Below are 19316 nucleotides of genomic sequence, written 5' to 3'. Positions count from 1 at the left end.
ACCTACTTCAATTTTGTGTACTGATTAGAGCGAATATTACTTGCAAAGTTGGCTGCTTTCTTAATTGATCCTGATAGAACCCAATCCTCCCTAGAAGTTTATATCCACACTTTAGATAGCAGGTTAAAGAGCTTGTGCTTAAAAGAAGAAATTGATTAGCTCCATGTCTTCTAGAAAGGTTGCATCTCACAATACTTTCATTGCTTTATTGATTACTCTGAACAGTGTTCATAGAGACCCCCAAAGAAGTTATTTGTACTGGATTTTCTGTTATATGTAGGCAAAGGCTTTTGGTCTGTGGGTGCCACAGTCATTAGCAAGGGAAAGAGTAAAGAAAAGAATAGCAGTAGTACAGAGTCAAGAGTGAAAAGTGTTACTCCTGGAGCAGGCTGCTCGGTATTTGCCTGTGCTGACTTGGACATCAAGCTCTCTGAAATCTGTCATCTGAAATGATGACACAGATGATATCTGCTGCTGGATCCTTCAGATGCTGTGTCTCCTGCCATTCTGTATGACTTTGAGTACGTTGGAAAGGTCAAAACTTTTCGTAATCAATTCCATTAGGTCCTCGTGTTTTTCCACACCATTGATAAATTCTTCTAAAGTCAGCTCCCCTAAAATGAAGCCAGATACTCCTTAGGAAATGAGAAGCCCAGCAATCACACTCCAACATAAAACCATTCATATGAGATTGAGTCCCCCCAGTAAGGTTCCCAGTTCTCTGCTGGGCCTCTCCAGGAACTAGGAAACCCATCAATCATTCTCAAGCCAACACAAAACTATTCATGCCAGATTGAATCCCCCTAAGAAGGTTCACAGTTCTCTGCTGATAGGCCAGTGCAGGAAGAGTATTTGCTGATGTTTTCCCACTTTGCTTCAGATCCTAGAACTCAGGCTTACACTTTGTTTTGTTTGTTCATTTTTGTTTTGTTAAAACAGGTAAAACACAGCTTTTGTTGAAATATGAGACAGTTCTGAGTGCTCAGTATCCACAGTGATGTAAATATGCTAAAAAAGGGCAACAATGGAGCTTGTATAAAGGCTGAATTTAGATGTGTGGATCAATTCTCAGTGAGCTAAGTGAAATTTATCTTATGGCTGATTTTAATAGAGAAGTAGGGGCCAGTCTCTTTTCAGTGGTGTCCTGTGATACAGACAAGAGGCAAGAGACAAAAATTTGGACATAGGAAGTTCCACCTCAAAATGAGGAAAAACTTTGCTGTGAGGATGCTGGAGCCCTGAAGCAGGCTGCCCAGAGAGGTTGTGGAGCCTCCTTCTCTGAAGACTTTCAAGACCTGCCTGGACATGTTCCTGTTCAATCTGATCTAGGCGACCCTGTTTTGGCAGGGGGGTTGATGATCTTCAGAGGTCCCTTCCATCCCTTACTATTCTATGACTAAGGTGTGACTTGTGGAGGATCACAAGGCATACTCCCTGTGCTGACTACTATAATTAGCTAGAGTCATGATAAGATGTAGTAAAAAAATAAGTCTGTAATCTGGTTTGATTAGATAAAGTTTTCCAAGAAACTGAAGTGGTTGTTTAGTGGTAGTGCCTTAGAAGTAGTCATGGGATTGTGAGCTATAAGCGAGTGATTGAAATTGAAGATGTCGAAGGTCTCTTCCACAGATTAACAGATTGCACTGGATTGGAAGGGACCCTGAAAGGTCATCTTGTCCAACCTCAAAATCCCTACCCATTCCAAGAAAACCTGAGATCTGCCATCATACCTGAGGTATTTTCTGCCTCAGCTTTCTAATAAGGAAAGATCAAAAAGTGCAGTGCAAAGCTACAAACATTTTCTATTTTTATCAATATTTTTCCTCACTGATGATGATGCTATTTTCAAGATGGTGCTTCAAAGTCACTCCCTTGTATCTTCAGCAATTTCTGTAATCACACAAGACTTTTAGAAATCTTTCCATATGGATTTGGAGGGGGAAAAAAACCCGAAACTTTCAGCCACAAGCAGACCAAAACAATGGGGAAAGTTTGAAAAGACCTGGACAAATAAGCCATCATGCTCTGTTCATATCTGATTTGCTTGCTGATGGCAAAAAATATTCCCTTCTGGTTGCAGCAGACTGGCTTGCCACAAGCGTGCTTTGCCATCAGCACTTTCAGCAGAAACTGGGGAAGGGGGAAGAGTAGCTAGAAGGGTTTTGCCTTGAGGATTTCTCTTCCATCTAAAACAACACCATCATTTATTTGTCAAAGCATTTCCTCCTAACTTTTGTACCTGCAGGGCAATAATTTCTGACACCACCCTAAACGAGGGTTGCTTGGTCTAAAGTAGAGGAGGCTGAGGGGAAACCTCAATACTCATTCTATAACTCCCTGAAAGGAGGTTGCAGTGAGGTGGGCATCAGTCTCTTCTCCCTAGTGTCAGGTGATAGAAAGAGAGGAAACGGCCTGAAATTGTGCCAGGGGAGGTTTAGGTTCAATATTGGGAAACATTTCTTTTCTGCAAGAGTGGTCAGGCATTGGAAGAGGCTGTCCAGGGAAGTGTTAGAGTCCCTGGAGGGTGTTCAAGAAATGTGTGGCCATGGCACTTTGGGGCATGGCTTAATGGCCATGGTGGTGTTAGGTTGCTGGTTGGACTCAATGATCTTAGAGGGCTTTTCCAACTGAAACAATTCAATGATTCTGCAATTTTGGTCTGTCTTAAGGTCACAGGGCAGCACATCCCTTTACTTCCTGGAATAGCTTCTTGTCTATGGTGCACATTCAGCTTCTCTGAGAAGATGTAGTAAAAAAAAAAAAAATCTGTAAGCTGGTTTGATTAGATAAAGTCTTCCAAGCAACTGAAGTGCTTGTTTAGTGGTAGTGCCTTAGCAGTAGTCATGGGATTGTAAGCTATAAGCAAATGGTTGAAATTGAAGATGTCAAAGGTCTCTTCCACAGATTAACAGATTGCACTGGATTGGAAGGGACCCTGAAAGGTCATCTTGTCCAACCCCAAAATCCCTACCCATTCCAAGAAAACCTGGATTCTTACCGTCATTGTTGACATCTATCTTCTGGAATATCATGTTTGTGAACTCTTCAGCAGTCATGTCTGCGTAGCCATTAATAGCCTGGATAGCCTGGAGGTAGAAATGCAGAAATTCAGACATTGTTCCATCTAGTTGTTAAAAAAAATGTAGTGGCAACTGCAGTAATTCATAGATTGATGGAATGGTTTGGTTTGGAAGAGACCTTAAAGATCATCTAGTTCCAACCCCCCTGCCATGGGCAAGGCCACCTTCCACTAGACCAGGTTGCTCAATACCTCCTCCAGCCTGGCTTTGAAGACCTGAAGGGAGGAGGCATCCATGACCTCCCTGGGCAACCTGTTCCAGTGTCTCACCACCTTCACTGTAAGGAATTTCTTCCTAATATCCAGTCTAAACCTACCCTCTTCCAGCTGAAATCCATTCCCCCTCATCCTGTCACTTCAACCTTGTAAAAAGTCACTCCCTGGATTTTCTGTAGCTTGCTCCAGGTACTGGAACGCCACTATAAGGTCTCCCTGGAGCCTTTTCTTCTCCAGGGTGAATGGCCTCAACTCACAAAGCCCTTTAAGTTCATCAACCCTTTCAAAAATCACTAAATAAAGAGCTATTTCAGTAATGAGGATTGGAAATTTAATTAGCATAACACAGCCTGAAGATTACAGACTAATTTGCATATCTCTGAAGGTCTTCTGAAAACATGTGGCGTCTGGGCTCTGCACTACACTTTAGATTCCATGGTAGCATATTTTATCTTACCCTTGAGAGTTCTGTGTCTGTTCTGGAGAGTGCCCTATGGTCTGTGTGATTTAAATATAGTATGATTTATATTTACACATATAAAATAATTCACATTATTTTCATATTTAATATTGATTAAATATAGTACGATTTACATGTAAGTAGATAAATTACTTTTTATAGATAAATTAATTTTTAATGTAAATATTATTTATATTTAAATTTAGTATTATTTAAACATAATATCATTTTTTCACAGCTGAAAGCACATGAGGGGAAAGCCTAAACCATTTTTCCATTCAGGCATATTTAACTTAGTCATCACAAATAAAGTCACACCAACAGTCCTGGAAGTTGGCAGAATTTTCTTGTCCTTTAAAGAAACTGAGAAATCCTGGAGTTTCCATTTTTTAAAAATTTATTTATTTACCTTTGGCAATATTTGTAATAAAGTTATAAATTAATGTTTTTCTAATATTATATCCAATTCACTGAGAGAGTATTTTTTGTGTCATGGTGATCGCTCAGGTTAATAAAACAGGAGCTTGTATGTTAGTAGCTGGGGGTTCAGAAGCAAGAAGCAAGTGGAGAGTCCAACTTTATATCAAATTACTAAGTCGTTGGGGAAATATATGCATGCATTTATATGCATATATGCATTTGTAATGGTCAAACTCCAGAATGTGTTTTTCTGCACCTGAGTTATTTTGTGATGAGATGTGGTGTGTAAGATAATTCACTTTATGTGTGAGTTTGTGAGTTGTTGCTCTCAGTATTCCCAATAGTATATTAGAACTCATTATTAAAACAATAATAAGCAAGAGAAAGGGAGAAGAAGAGGGAAAGGGAAAAAAGGGAAAGGGAAAGGGAAAGGAAGAGAAGAGGGGAGATAAGGGGAGGGTATTCTTCTGTCTCAAGAAAAGTGTCCATCAGGTCAAGAGAGGTTCTCCTCCCACTCTACTCTGTCCTGGTGAGACCACACCTGGAGTATTGTGTCCGGTTTTGCACTCCCCGATTCAAGAGGGACAGGGAACTACTGGAGAGAGTCCTGCAGAGGCTATGAGGATGACTGGGGGACTTGTCCCTGATATGAGGAAAGACTGAGAGACTTGGGGCTGTTTAGTCTGGAAAAGAGAATACCAAGAGGGGATCTATAAATATCTGAAGGGTGGGTGTCAAGATGAAGGTCCCAGTCTCTTTTCAATGGTGGTAGGACAAGGGACAGTGGGTGCAAGCTAGAACACAGGAAGTTCCACCTCAACATCAGGAAAAACTTCTTTGCTGTGAGGGTACTGGAGCTCTAGAACAGGCTGCCCAGAGAGACTGTGGAGACTCCCTTCTCTGGAGACTTTCAAAACCTGCCTGGATGCATTGCTGTGTGGCCTGCCCTAGGTGCTCCTGCTTTGGCAGGGGGGTTGGACTCAATGTGCACAGGTCTCTGCCAACCCTTAGGACCTTTCTATGATCCTATGCCTTACAGTGTAGTTTTTCCCAGTGATGTCTCCACTGTCTATAGAGTTTTTCATTCTCAGTAAATGATTGTATCTATAGAACTGTGGTCTAAAGTAAAATACTACTTAGATCTGTTTACTTCAATAAGCAAGAAACTAATAGCAGGAGTGTCTCTATTCAGAATAATTCTGTTTTTACAACTACAAAACATTAGATAAAGTACAGATAATCTATTTACAGTCCATGACAAACCAGTTTCAGGGGCAGGGCACAATCCTCTTGCTGTGGTCATAACTTGCTTACCGCGAATATGCTTAATAGTTCTTTCTTGTCAATGCATCCGTTTCCATCAGCATCATAGAGCTTAAAATACCATTTCAGTTTCTGATCAATTTTCCCTCGTATAACCAAATTTATTGCAGCTATGAACTCCAAGAAGTCTATAAATCCATCCTAAGGGAGAAAGAGAGAGAGAGAAAAAAAAAAGCCCATTTAACAACAGTAGTTTTCTGTTATTTCTGTCAGTTTCACAGAAACAGCACACTGAGAGAAACAGGCTTGGAAGGTGGACCCAAGCCAACCCCATGAAGTTAAACAAGGCCAAGTTCAAGGTCCTACACCTAGGTCAGGGCAATCCCAAGCACAAATAAAGGCTGGGTGGGGAGTGGCTCAAGAGCAGCCTTGAGGATAAGAACTTGGGGGTGTCAGCTGATGAAAAACTCATGAGTCAGCAATGGTCGCTGGCAGTGCACAAGGCAACCGTGTCCTGGGCTGCATCAAAAGAAGTGTGACCAGCAGGATGAGGGAAGAGATTCCGCCTCTCTGCTCTGGTGGGACCCCACCTAGAGTACTGTGTCCAGTTCCAGTGCCCCCAGCATAAGAAGGAGATAGAACTGTTGGAGCAGGTCCAGAGGAGGCCACAAAGGTGATCAGAGACCTGGAGCACCCCCAATAAGGGGACAGGCTGAGGGAGTGGAGGCTGTTCCGCCTGAAGAAAAGGCTCTGGGGATGCTTAGAGCTGCATTCCAGTACCTGAAGGGGGCTACAGGAAAGCTGGAGAGGGACTTTTTATAAGAGTTTGTAGTGATAGGATGAGCAACAGTGACTTTCATCTGGAAGACAGTAGATTTAGACTGCATATTAGGAAGAAATTCTTTACAGTGAAGGTGGTGAGACTCTGGAACAGGTTGCCCAGGAAGGTTGTAGTGCCCCCTCTCTGGAGATGTTCAAGGTCAGGTTGGATGAGGCTTTGTTCTGTGGGAGGTGTCCCTGCCCATGGCAGGGGGATTGGAACTACATGATCTTGAAGGTCCCTTCCAACCCAAATCATTCTATGATTCTATGAATATAGAACCTGTGATGAACCCCAGGTGCTGTGGTTCATCCAATGTAAACATCAGGTCTGTCTGTCAAATGCATTCTGCACAATGCAAAACCTTCAAGTCATAAACTGGCTTCTAAACAGTGAGGATTGGGAGTGATTTGTAGGGAAAGAACATTTTAAGTCACTTTAATTCCATATTTTCTGCTTTCTTCTTTGAGGCCATGGGTAGAAACTTGTCAAGGATTCCATGGTGAGGTGGTCAAAGCTACTGTGACAGTTCCTCTGTTTCTGTAAAAATATGGTGAGGGTTGAAGAAACAGTTGCTAGGTTTGGAGACTGCTTGTCCCAACTGTTTCTCATGTGCACATAAGAAGAATTAGCAGCTGGTAGATTTAATCTTCTGATAGTTACTGTTGGTCAGAATCCAATTGCTTGGAAAACATTGGTAAGAATGCCACCAGTTTCAGATGGGCTGTGATTGAGAAGGTTGGATGAGGATCTGGTACATTTAGTATATTACTTGTTGTCGTATTTCAACACAGATCTTGCCACTTGAGGTTTTGCATTCAGCAGGCATTCATCTGACCTTTAGACTCTATGAGACTAAACAAAAAGAAGTTCTGTAAAGGTGTGGTGCACTCATTGCTATACTTGCAATGCTTATGTTGAATTCTGTTTATTAGGTGGTGCCAAGTGGCACCTAAGAGGACATTTATAGATTCATAGAATGGCTTGAGTTGGAAGGGACCTTAAAGACCATCTAGTTTTAAACCCCCTGCCATAGGCAGGGACACCTCCCAGTAGAGCAGGTTGCTCAAGGCCTCATTCAGCCTGGCCTTGAACACCTCCGTAGGGAGCATTCACAAACCTCCCTGGGCAACCTGTTCCAGTGTCTCACCACCCTCACTGTAAAGAATTTCTTCCTAATATCCAGTCTAAATCTACCCTCCTCAGGCTTCAGTCTTTGGGGTGTTTTTTGTTGGGTTTGGCAGTAACTGCATGAAGTTTTCAAACAAGATTAGGCTTCTCCCAACTCATGAGTTATAGGACAAGAGGAAATGGCATTAAGTTATGCCAGGGAGGTTTAGGTTGGACATTAGGAAAGACTTTTATACCCAAAGGGTTCTCAAAGACTGGAACAGGCTCCCCAGAGACATGGTTGAATCCCCATAGCTGGAAGTATTTAAAAGCCCTCTAGATATGGTGCTCAATGATATGGTGTAGTAGTGGCCCTGGTAAAGTTAAATAATGTTTGGACTTGTTGATCTTAGAGGGCTTTTCTAACCATTGCAATTCTGTGATCATAAGTAGTTGTTTTACCAAACCAAACATGTCATGTACCACGAACTTGATGCTTGTTTTTGGCTCACCAGCTTGAATTTCAGTTTTGCAAGCATGATTTAAAGAAGCATCACTGGAGGGCAATGTTTATTTTGCTGATTGCATTGACATCATCTGTTTTCACAGATTTGTTAGGAATGTGGTTAAATGCACTGCTACTTACTGAAGTGACAGATTCATTTTAGGCTTGCTGGATGTTCATGACTGGATTAATTTTCTTCTTTCTCCCTTACATCTTACTTTGGATTTTGGAAAACGGTATTTTGTTTGCTTTCGTCCTATGTCTTGGTGTCACTGTTGCTCCTGGGTCAAAATATCGAAAGTCTGGACAACATAATAGTCATCTTAAGGTGTTAGGGTATGTGACTCTAATCTGGTAGATCATTTGGCCTATCCCAATCAGGAAGGGACTGAAGGCCAAGGTCAAAAACCTTCTACCTCTGAAAAACACCTGAAATTGTAGTTGCCAAGAAAGCCCTAGCTGTATTCTGTAGTCACGCAGAGACCTCTGGTGACATGCTAACTTCAGCAGCCAGTGCACCAGGAACAGAAATACTGAGAAGGCTGATGTCTTTATTGACATGGATATGGAACCAGAGGCATTGCACGAAAGCACTGACAAAAAATCGAGTGACATGGTGTGGTAGTTTGAGCTTTGAGTTTAGGAGCTCAAATGATTATAGATATAAATTCCTCCCCCTGCCCCTCTCCCTTTTTTCTCGGCAGGGTGGAGAGAGAGAAGAAAGGAAAAAAAAAGGGGTAGGGGAAAAGAAAAAAAAAATTCGTGAAAGAAATATTCTGAAGTCGGTTTGGAAGTAGGAGGAGTAAATTTTTTTCTGTTTTCACAAAAGGGAAAGGAAAAAAATAATTTTTTTACATATATATATATATATATCAGTAACGGGGGGGGGGGGTTCACAGAGGTGAGGGATAAGGGTAAGTGGGAAAAAATATATGTAAACCAAGCCTGGATGGCCTTGTGTTCCCCTGGATGTCGGTGGATTCAGTTGAGAGAGAGAGAAAGGGCCCCAGCCACGTGGTCCGGTGCAGGAGACAGTGACAGCAACAGCAGCAGAAAGTCTTCTCGAGCAGACGAGGGAGGAAAAAGGGAAGAGCAGCAACATATCCCCCCTTTTTATAGGCTTGCTGGACAGGAAGGGGAAGTGGAATAGACCACCTCTGAGTCAGGGGACCACCTTCTCCCAGCAGGGGAGGGGCCAAGCCCTCCCCAGATTAAATTTCTTTTGTCCACCTGGGGCTGGGTTCTTCTCAGCCCCATCCAGGATGGGTGTGCCCCAGCACACATGGTCTAGTGGAGAATGTCCCTGCCCATGGCAGGGAGCTTGGAACTGGATGGTCTTTAAGGTCCCTTCCAACCCAAGCCATTCTATGAATCTATGAAAATATACTGATTGGTCTTTCTACACCAAAACCCATACATTGTATGTAGAAAACAACACATGCAGAAGGTCCTTATGTGTCTCCTGGCTCTGTAAAACTTCACTCTGAGCAGTGCATGCAGTAAAGTATCTGTTTACTTGGTAGGAAGTCAGTGATTCACAAGCAAGTGGCTACCTTAAAAGTAATAAATAACAATAAAATAAAACAAACAAACAAGCAAACAAAATCAACATAATAATGAGAGAATTACCAGTGGTAAATATGACAAATAATTAACTTCTGGTGCTTTACTTTGCTATTCCAAAGGACAAATTTTGGTATTTTTCAAATAATTGTTTGGGTTGGAAAAGACCTCTAAGATCATTGAGTCCAGCCATCAGCCCAACACCACCACACCACCATGGCCATTAAACCACGTCCCAAAGTACCACGTCCATGTGTTTCTTGAACACCTCCAGGGAAAATGGAGTTAATTTATTAAATTAATTAATGGAATAAATGCTAGTGAAGCCTGCTTATTTGGCACCTTAGCATACTGGACAGGTTTGGGTGATGGATGCATGTCATGCGTGTGAAGGCTTCTTTTCCATGTCTGTGTGGTTCTAGCCTGTCCTGAAGGGTCAAACCCCTAATCATGGGGCACTAGCCCAGACTAAGCACCTGTGAATGTGCTTATCTGGACAGTTCCTGGGGTCCAGATGGTCAAGATAAATGTATAGCACATGTGATTAACCTTGTAAGCACCTGTGAAAGTGCATGCCTTGTCACTTCCTGGGGTCCAGATAAACCTGTACCACGCGTAATTAACTTTGTAACACAGCTGTGAACTGTGTGTGCCCCTGGCCACACAGGATATGCCCCATCCCATAGGTCCAGTTGTCAGGGTCCTGTGTTACCAAAGGGCATTATTTGTCTTGGGACAGTATTTAAACCAGCCAAGAAGTCAGGCAGCTTGCTTTGTTGTCACCCAGACAGCCACAAGAGCCTAAAGCTGCCTGAGTAGCAGCTGAAGAACCTGCTCTAGCAGACCAACAACTTCACCCAGGCCTTGCACCTGGGCTAAGGCAGAAGGGGAAAAAGCTCCAAGGGAACTGAATCCCAGAAGAGTCTGCAGCCCAGCAAGGGAGCACACAAGAGAAAGGCCTCCTAGCCTGCTCTGAGCCAAGGGCAAGCTCCAGACTGTGAACTGGGCATGGCAAGAGAGAGGCTCTTTAGCCCTCACTGAGCCAAGGACTGCTCAAATTGTAGCCACAACATCTGGGAAGGTACCAGACAGAAGCAAGTCATGAGTCCCCAGCTAATCTGCCACAGAATCCCATTAGTGAGAAACCCACAGATCACAGCACCTCTATGTCCAATTGAATTTCTATATTGGAAATGTCAGATCTGTGCTTCAATAATTTAACTGTCTTTATATGTGGAGTGTAAAACCCACAACCAAATAATTGAACCTCTGAATACTTCTTTTGTAAATAAGTTATGGTGGTGTTTGAAGATGCCACTGCCCAATATATTAATTATAAAATACATAAAAATATTATTTTTATTACATGGCCCTGCCTTCTTTGGCTGCAGCACATTGCACTGGGATGCAGTGGGCATCTGAAGGGGTGGTGAAGTCTTGCTCCTTTCCTGCCAGCTATGGTAGGCTCCCAGGATATCCTAGAATCATAGAACTGTTGAGGGTGGAAGAGACCTTTGAGATCACAGTCCCGTGACTATTTCTCTCTCTGGGTGCAGTGCAAAATAAGGGAGCAGGAATCCCCTGATATGGTTCTGAGGAGTGGGTCAGAGAGACATGAAAAAAAATTGATTAAAAAGTTCTTTTACTTGACCAAAGTCTTTTACTTAGCATAGTAAATTTCATAAAAAATATGGTGGGTTTTTTTTTTTTTTTGGTGTCTTAATGTCTTGCTCAAATGAACTAGAAGCTTAAGGGCACATTATGGTCGTGCATGTGTTTGTACCCTTTGATGCTGTGTTTTTCTAACTTGGTTTTGCTTTCACTGATGAGTGGGGCTTTTAAGCTGCTTGGAACAGTTTCAGTCACAAAACAAAGACAAAAGAAGGCTCCAAAACTGGAAAGGGAATTTGCTGATGATCTAAAATTCTTGCAGCCCTGAGGGCACCACCAGCCCTCACTGTCCCCTTCCCAGGCCCTATTTCAGTTGCTCATTAGTTCCTGGACCTCTTGAGGAGAAACTGATAGAATTTTATCTTTTTTCTCATGAGATGCTTTACCTTAGACTGCTGTCCTAATCACTGCAGTTGCTAGAGGCTGCTCACTTTTGTTTGGTGGGGATGGTGTGTGTCCTTTGAGGGCAAAGCCGGGAAGCAAGGGAGTGTGGCATTACACAACAGCCATTAATGCTTACCCCTGGAGCTGTATAAGGGCTTTATGCTTCCAGTCCTGGAATAGCCTGACTAAGCTTCTCAGGGCCTAAAAAAAACTCTGGTGGCTTCAAATTATGTGCACACAAATTGAAAATAATGGACCTGACAGCTGTGAATACACAGCTGACCTTAAATGGCATGGTCAGTCAGGGTTGGGCCAGCAGGATCTGAGCTTGATGCCCAGATCTTACCTGAGTATGATTTTGAGGTAGTGCTACTGGCCACCTCCCACCAAATACCACTGTGCATGTGGAAGGGGGTGACAAGAAAGACATGGACCTGCTGGAGTGGGTCCAGAGGAGAGCCATAAACATGATAGGAGCACCTTTCCTATGAAGACAGGTTGAAAGATTTGGGGCTATTCAGCCTGGAGTTGAGAAGGCTCTGTGGAGACCACAGAGCAGCATTTCAATATCTGAAGGTGACCTATAGGAAGGGGGGGGAAGGACTGCTTAGAAGGGCTTGTGGTGATAGGACGAGGGGTGACAGTTTGAAAGTGGAGCAGGGTAGATGCGGGCTGGATATCAGAAGGAAGTTCTTCATAGTGAGGGTGGTAAAGTACTGGAACAGGTTGCCCAAAGAGTGGTTGGAGCCTCATGAAGACATTCAAGATCAGACTTCATGTGGCTCCAGGCAGCCTGATCTAGTTGGAGGTGTCCCTGCTGACTGCAGGGGGGTTGGACAAGATGCCTTTTGTGGGTCCTTTCCAACCTGATGCAATCTGTGAACCTGTGCATTTCTGTCCCTGCCAAACCCTACAATGAGTGAAGGCACTGTCTTACTTGGAGCACTGAGGAACCTAGCAGGGCTACATACACAACAAGCAGTATCTTCTTTCCAAAATTTGGTCCTGAACAATCTCTAAACTCCACCTGCCACCAAAAGAATAGCTCAGCAGGCTTTGTCAGGATTAACAAGGGTGCAAATATAGATGGTCTAGGTATTTCAAACCCAGGGTTTAGGACGTTAAGCCACCTTCCCTCTCCACCCCCTGTCTTTCAGAGTACTACTTAAAGCTCCTAAAGCAGAAGGAGGTGGCACAGGTCAATCAGCAGATTACAACAGCTCAGAATAACTGTGAAATTTATAGCTAATCCAATGTGCTTTTCTCTCCAGATCCCATTTCAAATATAGTGCTGCTCTCTCCACCCTCAGAAACCTAAAGGAGGATTCAGATAATTTCATCTTCCCCCTCTTTCCTTGGTTGCTTTTTGCTTCTGTAGACTTCCAGCTATTCCTAAAAAGTTGCATATCTGTTACTGAAGAAATACAGAGCTACTTGTGACTCTGCTGGGGCTTGGAGAGAGCTCCAGATCTCCTACAGGCTATGGCCACCAGTTTCCTAAGTAAACAAAGCTGGCATTTGTCACAGGGTGGGGCAAGACTCTTGGCAAGCAAAGGCTGTTAGATAAGGATGAAGAATGAAGCAGGGAATTAGGAGCTGCAGGTCATTAAGTGGTTTTGTGATAATTACTGGTACACACTATTACATAAAGAGAAGAGGTTCTGTTGACCAAACTGTTACACAAGATTCTGTTTGCCCATACCAGGAGGACCTGCAAGTTTTGGGGACTTGGAAGACACCGGGACCTTTGTGTTAGAGGGCTTGGAAATGCAGAGCCAGATGTGTCCTGGCTTTCAGGCTTGTAGGCTATCCTGGTATACACCAAAACATGAAGATGATGAACAATTTTATTTCTTGAAAACTAAAAAGTACCTCTCAACTCCCTGCTATCACTCATGGTTTTCCTTCAGGATTACTGGACAAGCTTGGAGATATCCCCTAAGCATGGAGCAGGTCCTCTGCTTAGCCTGCAGCAAGGCACAGCAGTGCCCAGGGAGGTGGTACTGAAGGAAACCATGTGCTCAAGGACCTAGTCCCCTGCCATCATCTACTTGGCAGTAGGGTTCAGCTCTCTGCACTCCTGATTTTGAGCCCCTGCCTGTGCTTTTAGGAGCATCTTTTCCAACTTAAAATAGTAGGCAAGAGAGAGAAAACTAGATGGATCCATGACTACATAACAACACATTTTCCCGAAAATTTCTTGGAATTTTTTCTTGTTTGACAAACCCCAAGACAAGCATTTTACAGACATCCATGACATTTGGTAGCAAAAATGCCCTATCTGGCAGATTATCTTGGATGCTCCTACTGGTTTTAGGATTTAATGTCTCAAGGGTAAATGCAAGAAGGCTCCTGGAAGTTAAAAATGTGGTAGAATTCCCTAAACTACTGAGTATTATCAGATAAAGGACCTTGGGGAAAGAAAAAGTTAATACTTTCTACCCTCTTTAGATTGTAAGCATTTTTTATTTCTATTATATTGAATTCTAGAATTCAAATTCTATAAGTAATTCAAATCCTTTAATTCAAATCCTTTAATTCAGATTCCATAAAATATTTATCTATTCTTTATTTATCTAGCTATGACTGCTATGACAAGAAAATAAGTTTTCTAAGTATTCCTTGTTGTGGAGACTACCCAGAAGTGAGAATGAAAAAGCATTCAAAGACAGATAAAGCAAGAGTTGGCCTTCTCTTGGCAAAGTGGAAGGGCTGGGCCAGCACAAGAACCACTGAAAAAGACGCATAAAACAGAATGTATTGCTGACCACAATACCAACCTGTATGCCATTTCATCATGAAGACATCCCTAACGTTATGTGCAGGTGAACTGATAGTTGCACAACTATTTGAAGACTTAGGATATAAAGAGGAAAGTTGTTCAGGAAAGTTCGTAGATTGATCAAACAGTTTGGGCTAGAAGGGACCTTAAAGATCATCTAGTTCCAACCCCCCTGCCAGGAGCAGGGACTCTTTCCAACAGACCAGGTTGCTTAAGGCCTCATCCAACCTGGTCTTAAACACCTCCACAGAGGGGGCATCCACAACCTCCCTGGGCAAATATCCTCTCCTCAGGCTTCAGTCCATTCCCTCTCATCCTATCACTACAAGCCCTTGTAAAAAGTCCCTTCTGGGCATTCTTGTAGGCTTGCTTTAGGTACTGGAAAGCTGCTATAAGGTTTTAGGGAAAATAGGGAAAATAATTCTGTAATTAGCATCCTCTCTCTCCCTGCACCCAACTAATAACTATCGCACCTGCTTCCATTGAGTCAACTTTGATGATGCCTACAAACATGTAAGGGTGCAGCAAACAGTGCAGGCAGTTCCTTAGGCAGCCTGACTATTCATATCACAGCTGCTATTTCTGGTCCTGAGGGCACATCATAGTAAGACAATATGAAAAAAGAAGCCCAAGTGAGGATCAGATCTTCCAGCTGGGTTAGCAGAGGTACCCTGAACTACCTGAAAGGAGGCTGGAGTGAGGTGGAGGTTGGTCTCTTCTCCCTAGTGTCAGGTGATAGGACAAGAGAAAATGGCCTGAAATTGTGCCAGGGGAGGTTTAGGTTGGATTTTAGGAAAAAAATTCTTTATAGAAAGAGTGGTCAGGCATTGGAACAGGCTGCCTAGGGAAGTGGTGGAGTCACCGTCCCTGGAGATGTTCAAGAAACTTGAAGATGTGGCACTTCAGCATATAGTTTAGTGGTCAGCATATAGTTTAGTAGTCATGGTAGTTGGGTTGCAGTTGGACTCAATGTTCTTAAAGGTCTTTTCCAACCTTAATGATTCTGTGATTATAATGAATCCCATGAGAGGTGGAAGCACATGACACTTAGGTTCTGGGGAATGTTTGAAGTATTGCTCACGATCAGACATTTTATTTCATCTTTTAAGAGCTCTCCATGCCTTCGATGACAGTGTGGAAGGCAGCTATTACACAGTGCTAGGTACCCATTGTATAGTTGAGTCTGTAACAAAATAATGTCTTGAGCAGAATCTCTAGTGTCTAATTGCCTCACCTGGAAGAATAAAATATTCCTCTCTCCTTTGCAATTCTCAAAAGGGAGAAAAAAAGTGGAGGGAAAAGAACAATGGAAAGTCAAGTGAAGAATGTGTTGCACCAAAACATTTCTGAAAAACATGACATCTTTCTGGGAACACCTGCGTGCTTTTCTTGGAACATGAGGTGCAAACACTACTTGCTTGCTACACATTCAAGAAACACAGGGATATGGCAGTTCAGGACACGGTTAGTGGCCATGGTGGTCTTATGTTGAAGGTTGGACTCGATAATCTTAAAGGTCTTTTCCAACCAAAACAATTCTATGATTCTACTTCATAGAGAATGACATGGCCAAATGATTGGCGTTTCCTTCTACTACAATATCTGAGAAGATCTACTGCTAATCCCATTCATGTCCCTATAACCAGAGAGGATAATATCTATTTATAGGCAGAGGGCAGAATCAGGTGATGAGAAGTGTCCCTGAAAATCAGAACTATAAAGGGACAGCAGGAAAGTAGGGAAGGGGCTGGGATAAGGGAGAAAAGGTGGTCTGCCTCCCAACACTTGTCAGCATCCTGCAAAGGGGTGAAGGGAAACTCTTATTATTCAGGGGGGAAAAAAAATTCAGCTTGAGACTGTTACATTGTTGTGTAGTCATATCAGCACCCAGAAAGTTTCTACTCAAGCAACACGTTCCTGCATTTTTTCTTAGAGTGGCTTGGGTTGGAAGTGACCTTGAATATCATCTATTATTATCTGTTCCACATCAAACAGCCTGTTTGAACTTTCTTTAGATTTTAAAATGTTTTCCTTTTAAAACCTTTTTTTATAGCTCTCATCTGCATAATGATGTGAGATGAGCCCTATTTTTTCACAGAACTATTTTAAATGCAAAAGCACAAAGGAGAAAGATAACTGAAGATTGACATCAGCTGGTGGCTCCTTATCTAAAGATATCTTCAGCTCTTTGCTGTGGAGTGTCCAGTTCCTAGCATCTACCAACTTGATCTCTGCATAGGAAGTGTAGTGAAAAATACTGTGTTCTGTAGAGGACTCTCCATGCTTTAGGAAAATACAGAGAATCCTTGAACTTGCATAAATTTCCTTCGGTGCCACACAGCTATTAATCTTCTTTGCTCTTCATAGCATAACCTACCTCCTCAAATCCCATTTTGTGACAAAGCAAGAGACACTTATTCCTGCAGAGAGTTTCAATTAATGCCAAAATCAGTCACAATAGCAGCTTCCCATTTTCAGTCCTTGCTTCACATGTTAAATGGCTATGCAAATTTTATCCTTCATACGTCATAAGAACCCAATCAATCAATCTGTACAGTGTTCGGTTTTCATTTTCAGTGGTGACAAAACCTATCTGCAAGTGGATGGCAATCATATGGGTTTCTGAGTTAAAGAAAGAAGATTTTTTTTAAAGAAAAAAAAAATTCAGGCATTGGAACAGGCTGCCCAAGGAAGTGGTGGAGTCACTGTCCCTGGAGGTGTTCAAGAAATGCGTGGACACGGCTCTCAGGGACATGGTTTAATGGCCATGGTGGTGTTGGGTTGGTGGCTGGACATGATGATCTTAGAGGTCTTTTCCAACCCAAACAGTTCTATTATTCTATAGCAGTGGTGCTGACTATAGAATGTTCCCTTAGTTCTGTTTTAATATCAACTAACACTTCCAACATATTATGGATACAGCAGACATTATTTTTCTAGATATGCTCTCTCCTTTCACATTGGTGTCACCTCAATTTGAAGGATGTTGTCTCTGAAATACAAGATATTCTCCCAGAAAACCAAATTTGCATCAGTATATTGGCAACTGCTGAAGTGCTTTAGATAAACAGGACTGCTTCCTCTCCAAAATTCATCAGCGGGCTGCATGAGCTGGGACTGCGTGACAGTTCTGCGTGGACCGAGACGCAGAGGGAATAAAAACAAGCAGGAGGAGTTCAGATTGCTTGCATGTGGTTGTAGCTTTTCATTGTATTACAACTAACTTAAGGGTGAAGAAGATTGGGTAATTTTAGGGGGAAATGGCCTCAGCAAAGGGAATCTTTTTATAAATGGACTGTGCTGCACTTGTATTTTGAGGAAAAGATTATTTTTTCAGGGCTTTCATTGGAAAGCTGTGGCAAAAGATAAACTCAGCATTTATTGTACTGCCAATGCTGATGTATAAATAATGCAAGTATTAATGTGTGAGTCAGGAATGAAACCTTTACTTAAGTGGCACTTCCTGCACTCCCTATGACAATCTTAAGGGAAGTTAATTTTGCAGTCACAGTCCTGAATCACAGAAGTGTTTTGGTTGGAAAAGACTTCTTAGATCATCAAGTTCAACCATCAACCTAACACCACATCATGGCCACTAAACCATGTTCTAAAGCACCATGTCCACACATTTCTTGAACATCTTGTATTCAGCATCTTTGTTATTATTCCAGCTAAGAACAATGAAGAATAATTTTCAGACTTCACTAATGCGTTTATTTATTTGTTTGTCTCCTAATTATTAGGAAAGCAGAAGTCAAGGAAGGGATGAGAAGTTTTTACATAGAAGTCTTGTTTTGAGGAAATATCTTGGACATCTGCGTACTTGGTGTACAAGGTCATTTAATGATGAAGCAGCTGGTGGTCTGCACAAGAGATACATCAGCATGTTCATGAGAAGAAAGATTTAGGACATAACCTAAGTCATTAATCTCCAGTGGAAACAAGTGCTGAGTGGAAACAGCTTTTATAGACTGGACAGGTGCACCCTGCTGAGCCAGAGGCATGGACACCTCTGCAGTATTGTGCTCTGCCATATAGGAACAGGCAAGATAATAGAGTACAAGAGTGTAGCAAACACAGCAGTATCACTTCTTAGGCACAGTAGGTTAGTGCCAATGCTCTGAACTTACATGGTCTGCCTGTTGCCCAGACCAGAGGTCAACCTCTACACAACACTGAATTGTGCAGAGATGATGTACCCCCTACCCCTGCCATGCCTCCACTGACCACAGTCAGATCATGAGTGGGGAGTTAAATGGTAAGGTGTGGCTTGTAAGTGAATTCCTGTTGGTGTTTGTATGCATGGCTCAAGTGAAAGAGTCTTCATCTGGGTTTCCAATCTAGCACAAATTACCAAAAACCCTGCCATGCTGCCATAACTTCTTTTTATCTGTTTCTGGCTTGCTGGCAAGTTATTTTTTCAAAATGGAAATCCCAGGTAGGAGAAGGATGTTTGTAACAAACTTCATCTGGAAGAAGCAAGGCTAACAAGGAGTTGAAATGCAATTCAAAACTAGAGCCTCCTGCCCCCAGGTCCCTCTAAAGTTAATATTCTACCCCTTAACTGCCAGAGGTTTTAAAGTAGTCCTGCAAAAACAGAGAGGAAAAGTCTATGTGTCTGAAGTGTTTTATCATCTTATTCTCTCTAGTAAACTTCCTCCAAGAATGCACACCCCCAGCTTAAGTCAAGGAGTCTTAGGCTGCTAATATTGGAACCAAAGAATAATCTCAGGCCTAAGACTTCAGCACAGCTTTCTGATCATATCCCTGCTTGTGAGAAAATAGAAGCCTACATGAGAAATATTTATTTTGTACTGAGAGTAAAAAAACTGATTAAATTGCTCATGTTTTCCAGAACGAGTTTCTTCAGCTTTAGATCAACTGTAAACTAGTCTCCAAACAACCTCCTTCTATATAAAAGCTTCAGCAATAGAAGTCATAATGATTTTAAACTGATTTTAAACTATTAAACCAAGGTATTTTTTAGCCACAAAAGAAAAAATAGATAAGGAAAAACATCTGGTCATATATCTATAAAAGTCT

At 42.3% G+C, this 19316-nt stretch overlaps 1 protein-coding gene across 2 annotated transcripts in view; it reads right to left on the bottom strand.

The window, feature by feature from the left end:
- Positions 1-483: 483 nt before the first annotated feature.
- GUCA1C (guanylate cyclase activator 1C) overlaps positions 484-19316 on the bottom strand; it is a 34922-nt gene continuing 16089 nt past the window's right edge. For both annotated transcript variants that reach the window (XM_054385137.1, XM_054385145.1), the window contains exons 2-4: positions 5490-5639; positions 2999-3086; positions 484-614 (exon numbers count right to left, since the gene is read on the bottom strand). In XM_054385137.1, the coding sequence (XP_054241112.1) occupies positions 484-614; positions 2999-3086; positions 5490-5639 (369 nt within the window). The remainder of the gene's footprint in view (positions 615-2998; positions 3087-5489; positions 5640-19316) is intronic.

The sequence above is a fragment of the Indicator indicator genome, chromosome 1, assembly GCF_027791375.1.
Source record: "Indicator indicator isolate 239-I01 chromosome 1, UM_Iind_1.1, whole genome shotgun sequence".
In the NCBI taxonomy this organism is placed as follows: Eukaryota; Metazoa; Chordata; class Aves; order Piciformes; family Indicatoridae; genus Indicator; species Indicator indicator.
This window is presented reverse-complemented; position numbering and strand designations above follow the sequence as displayed.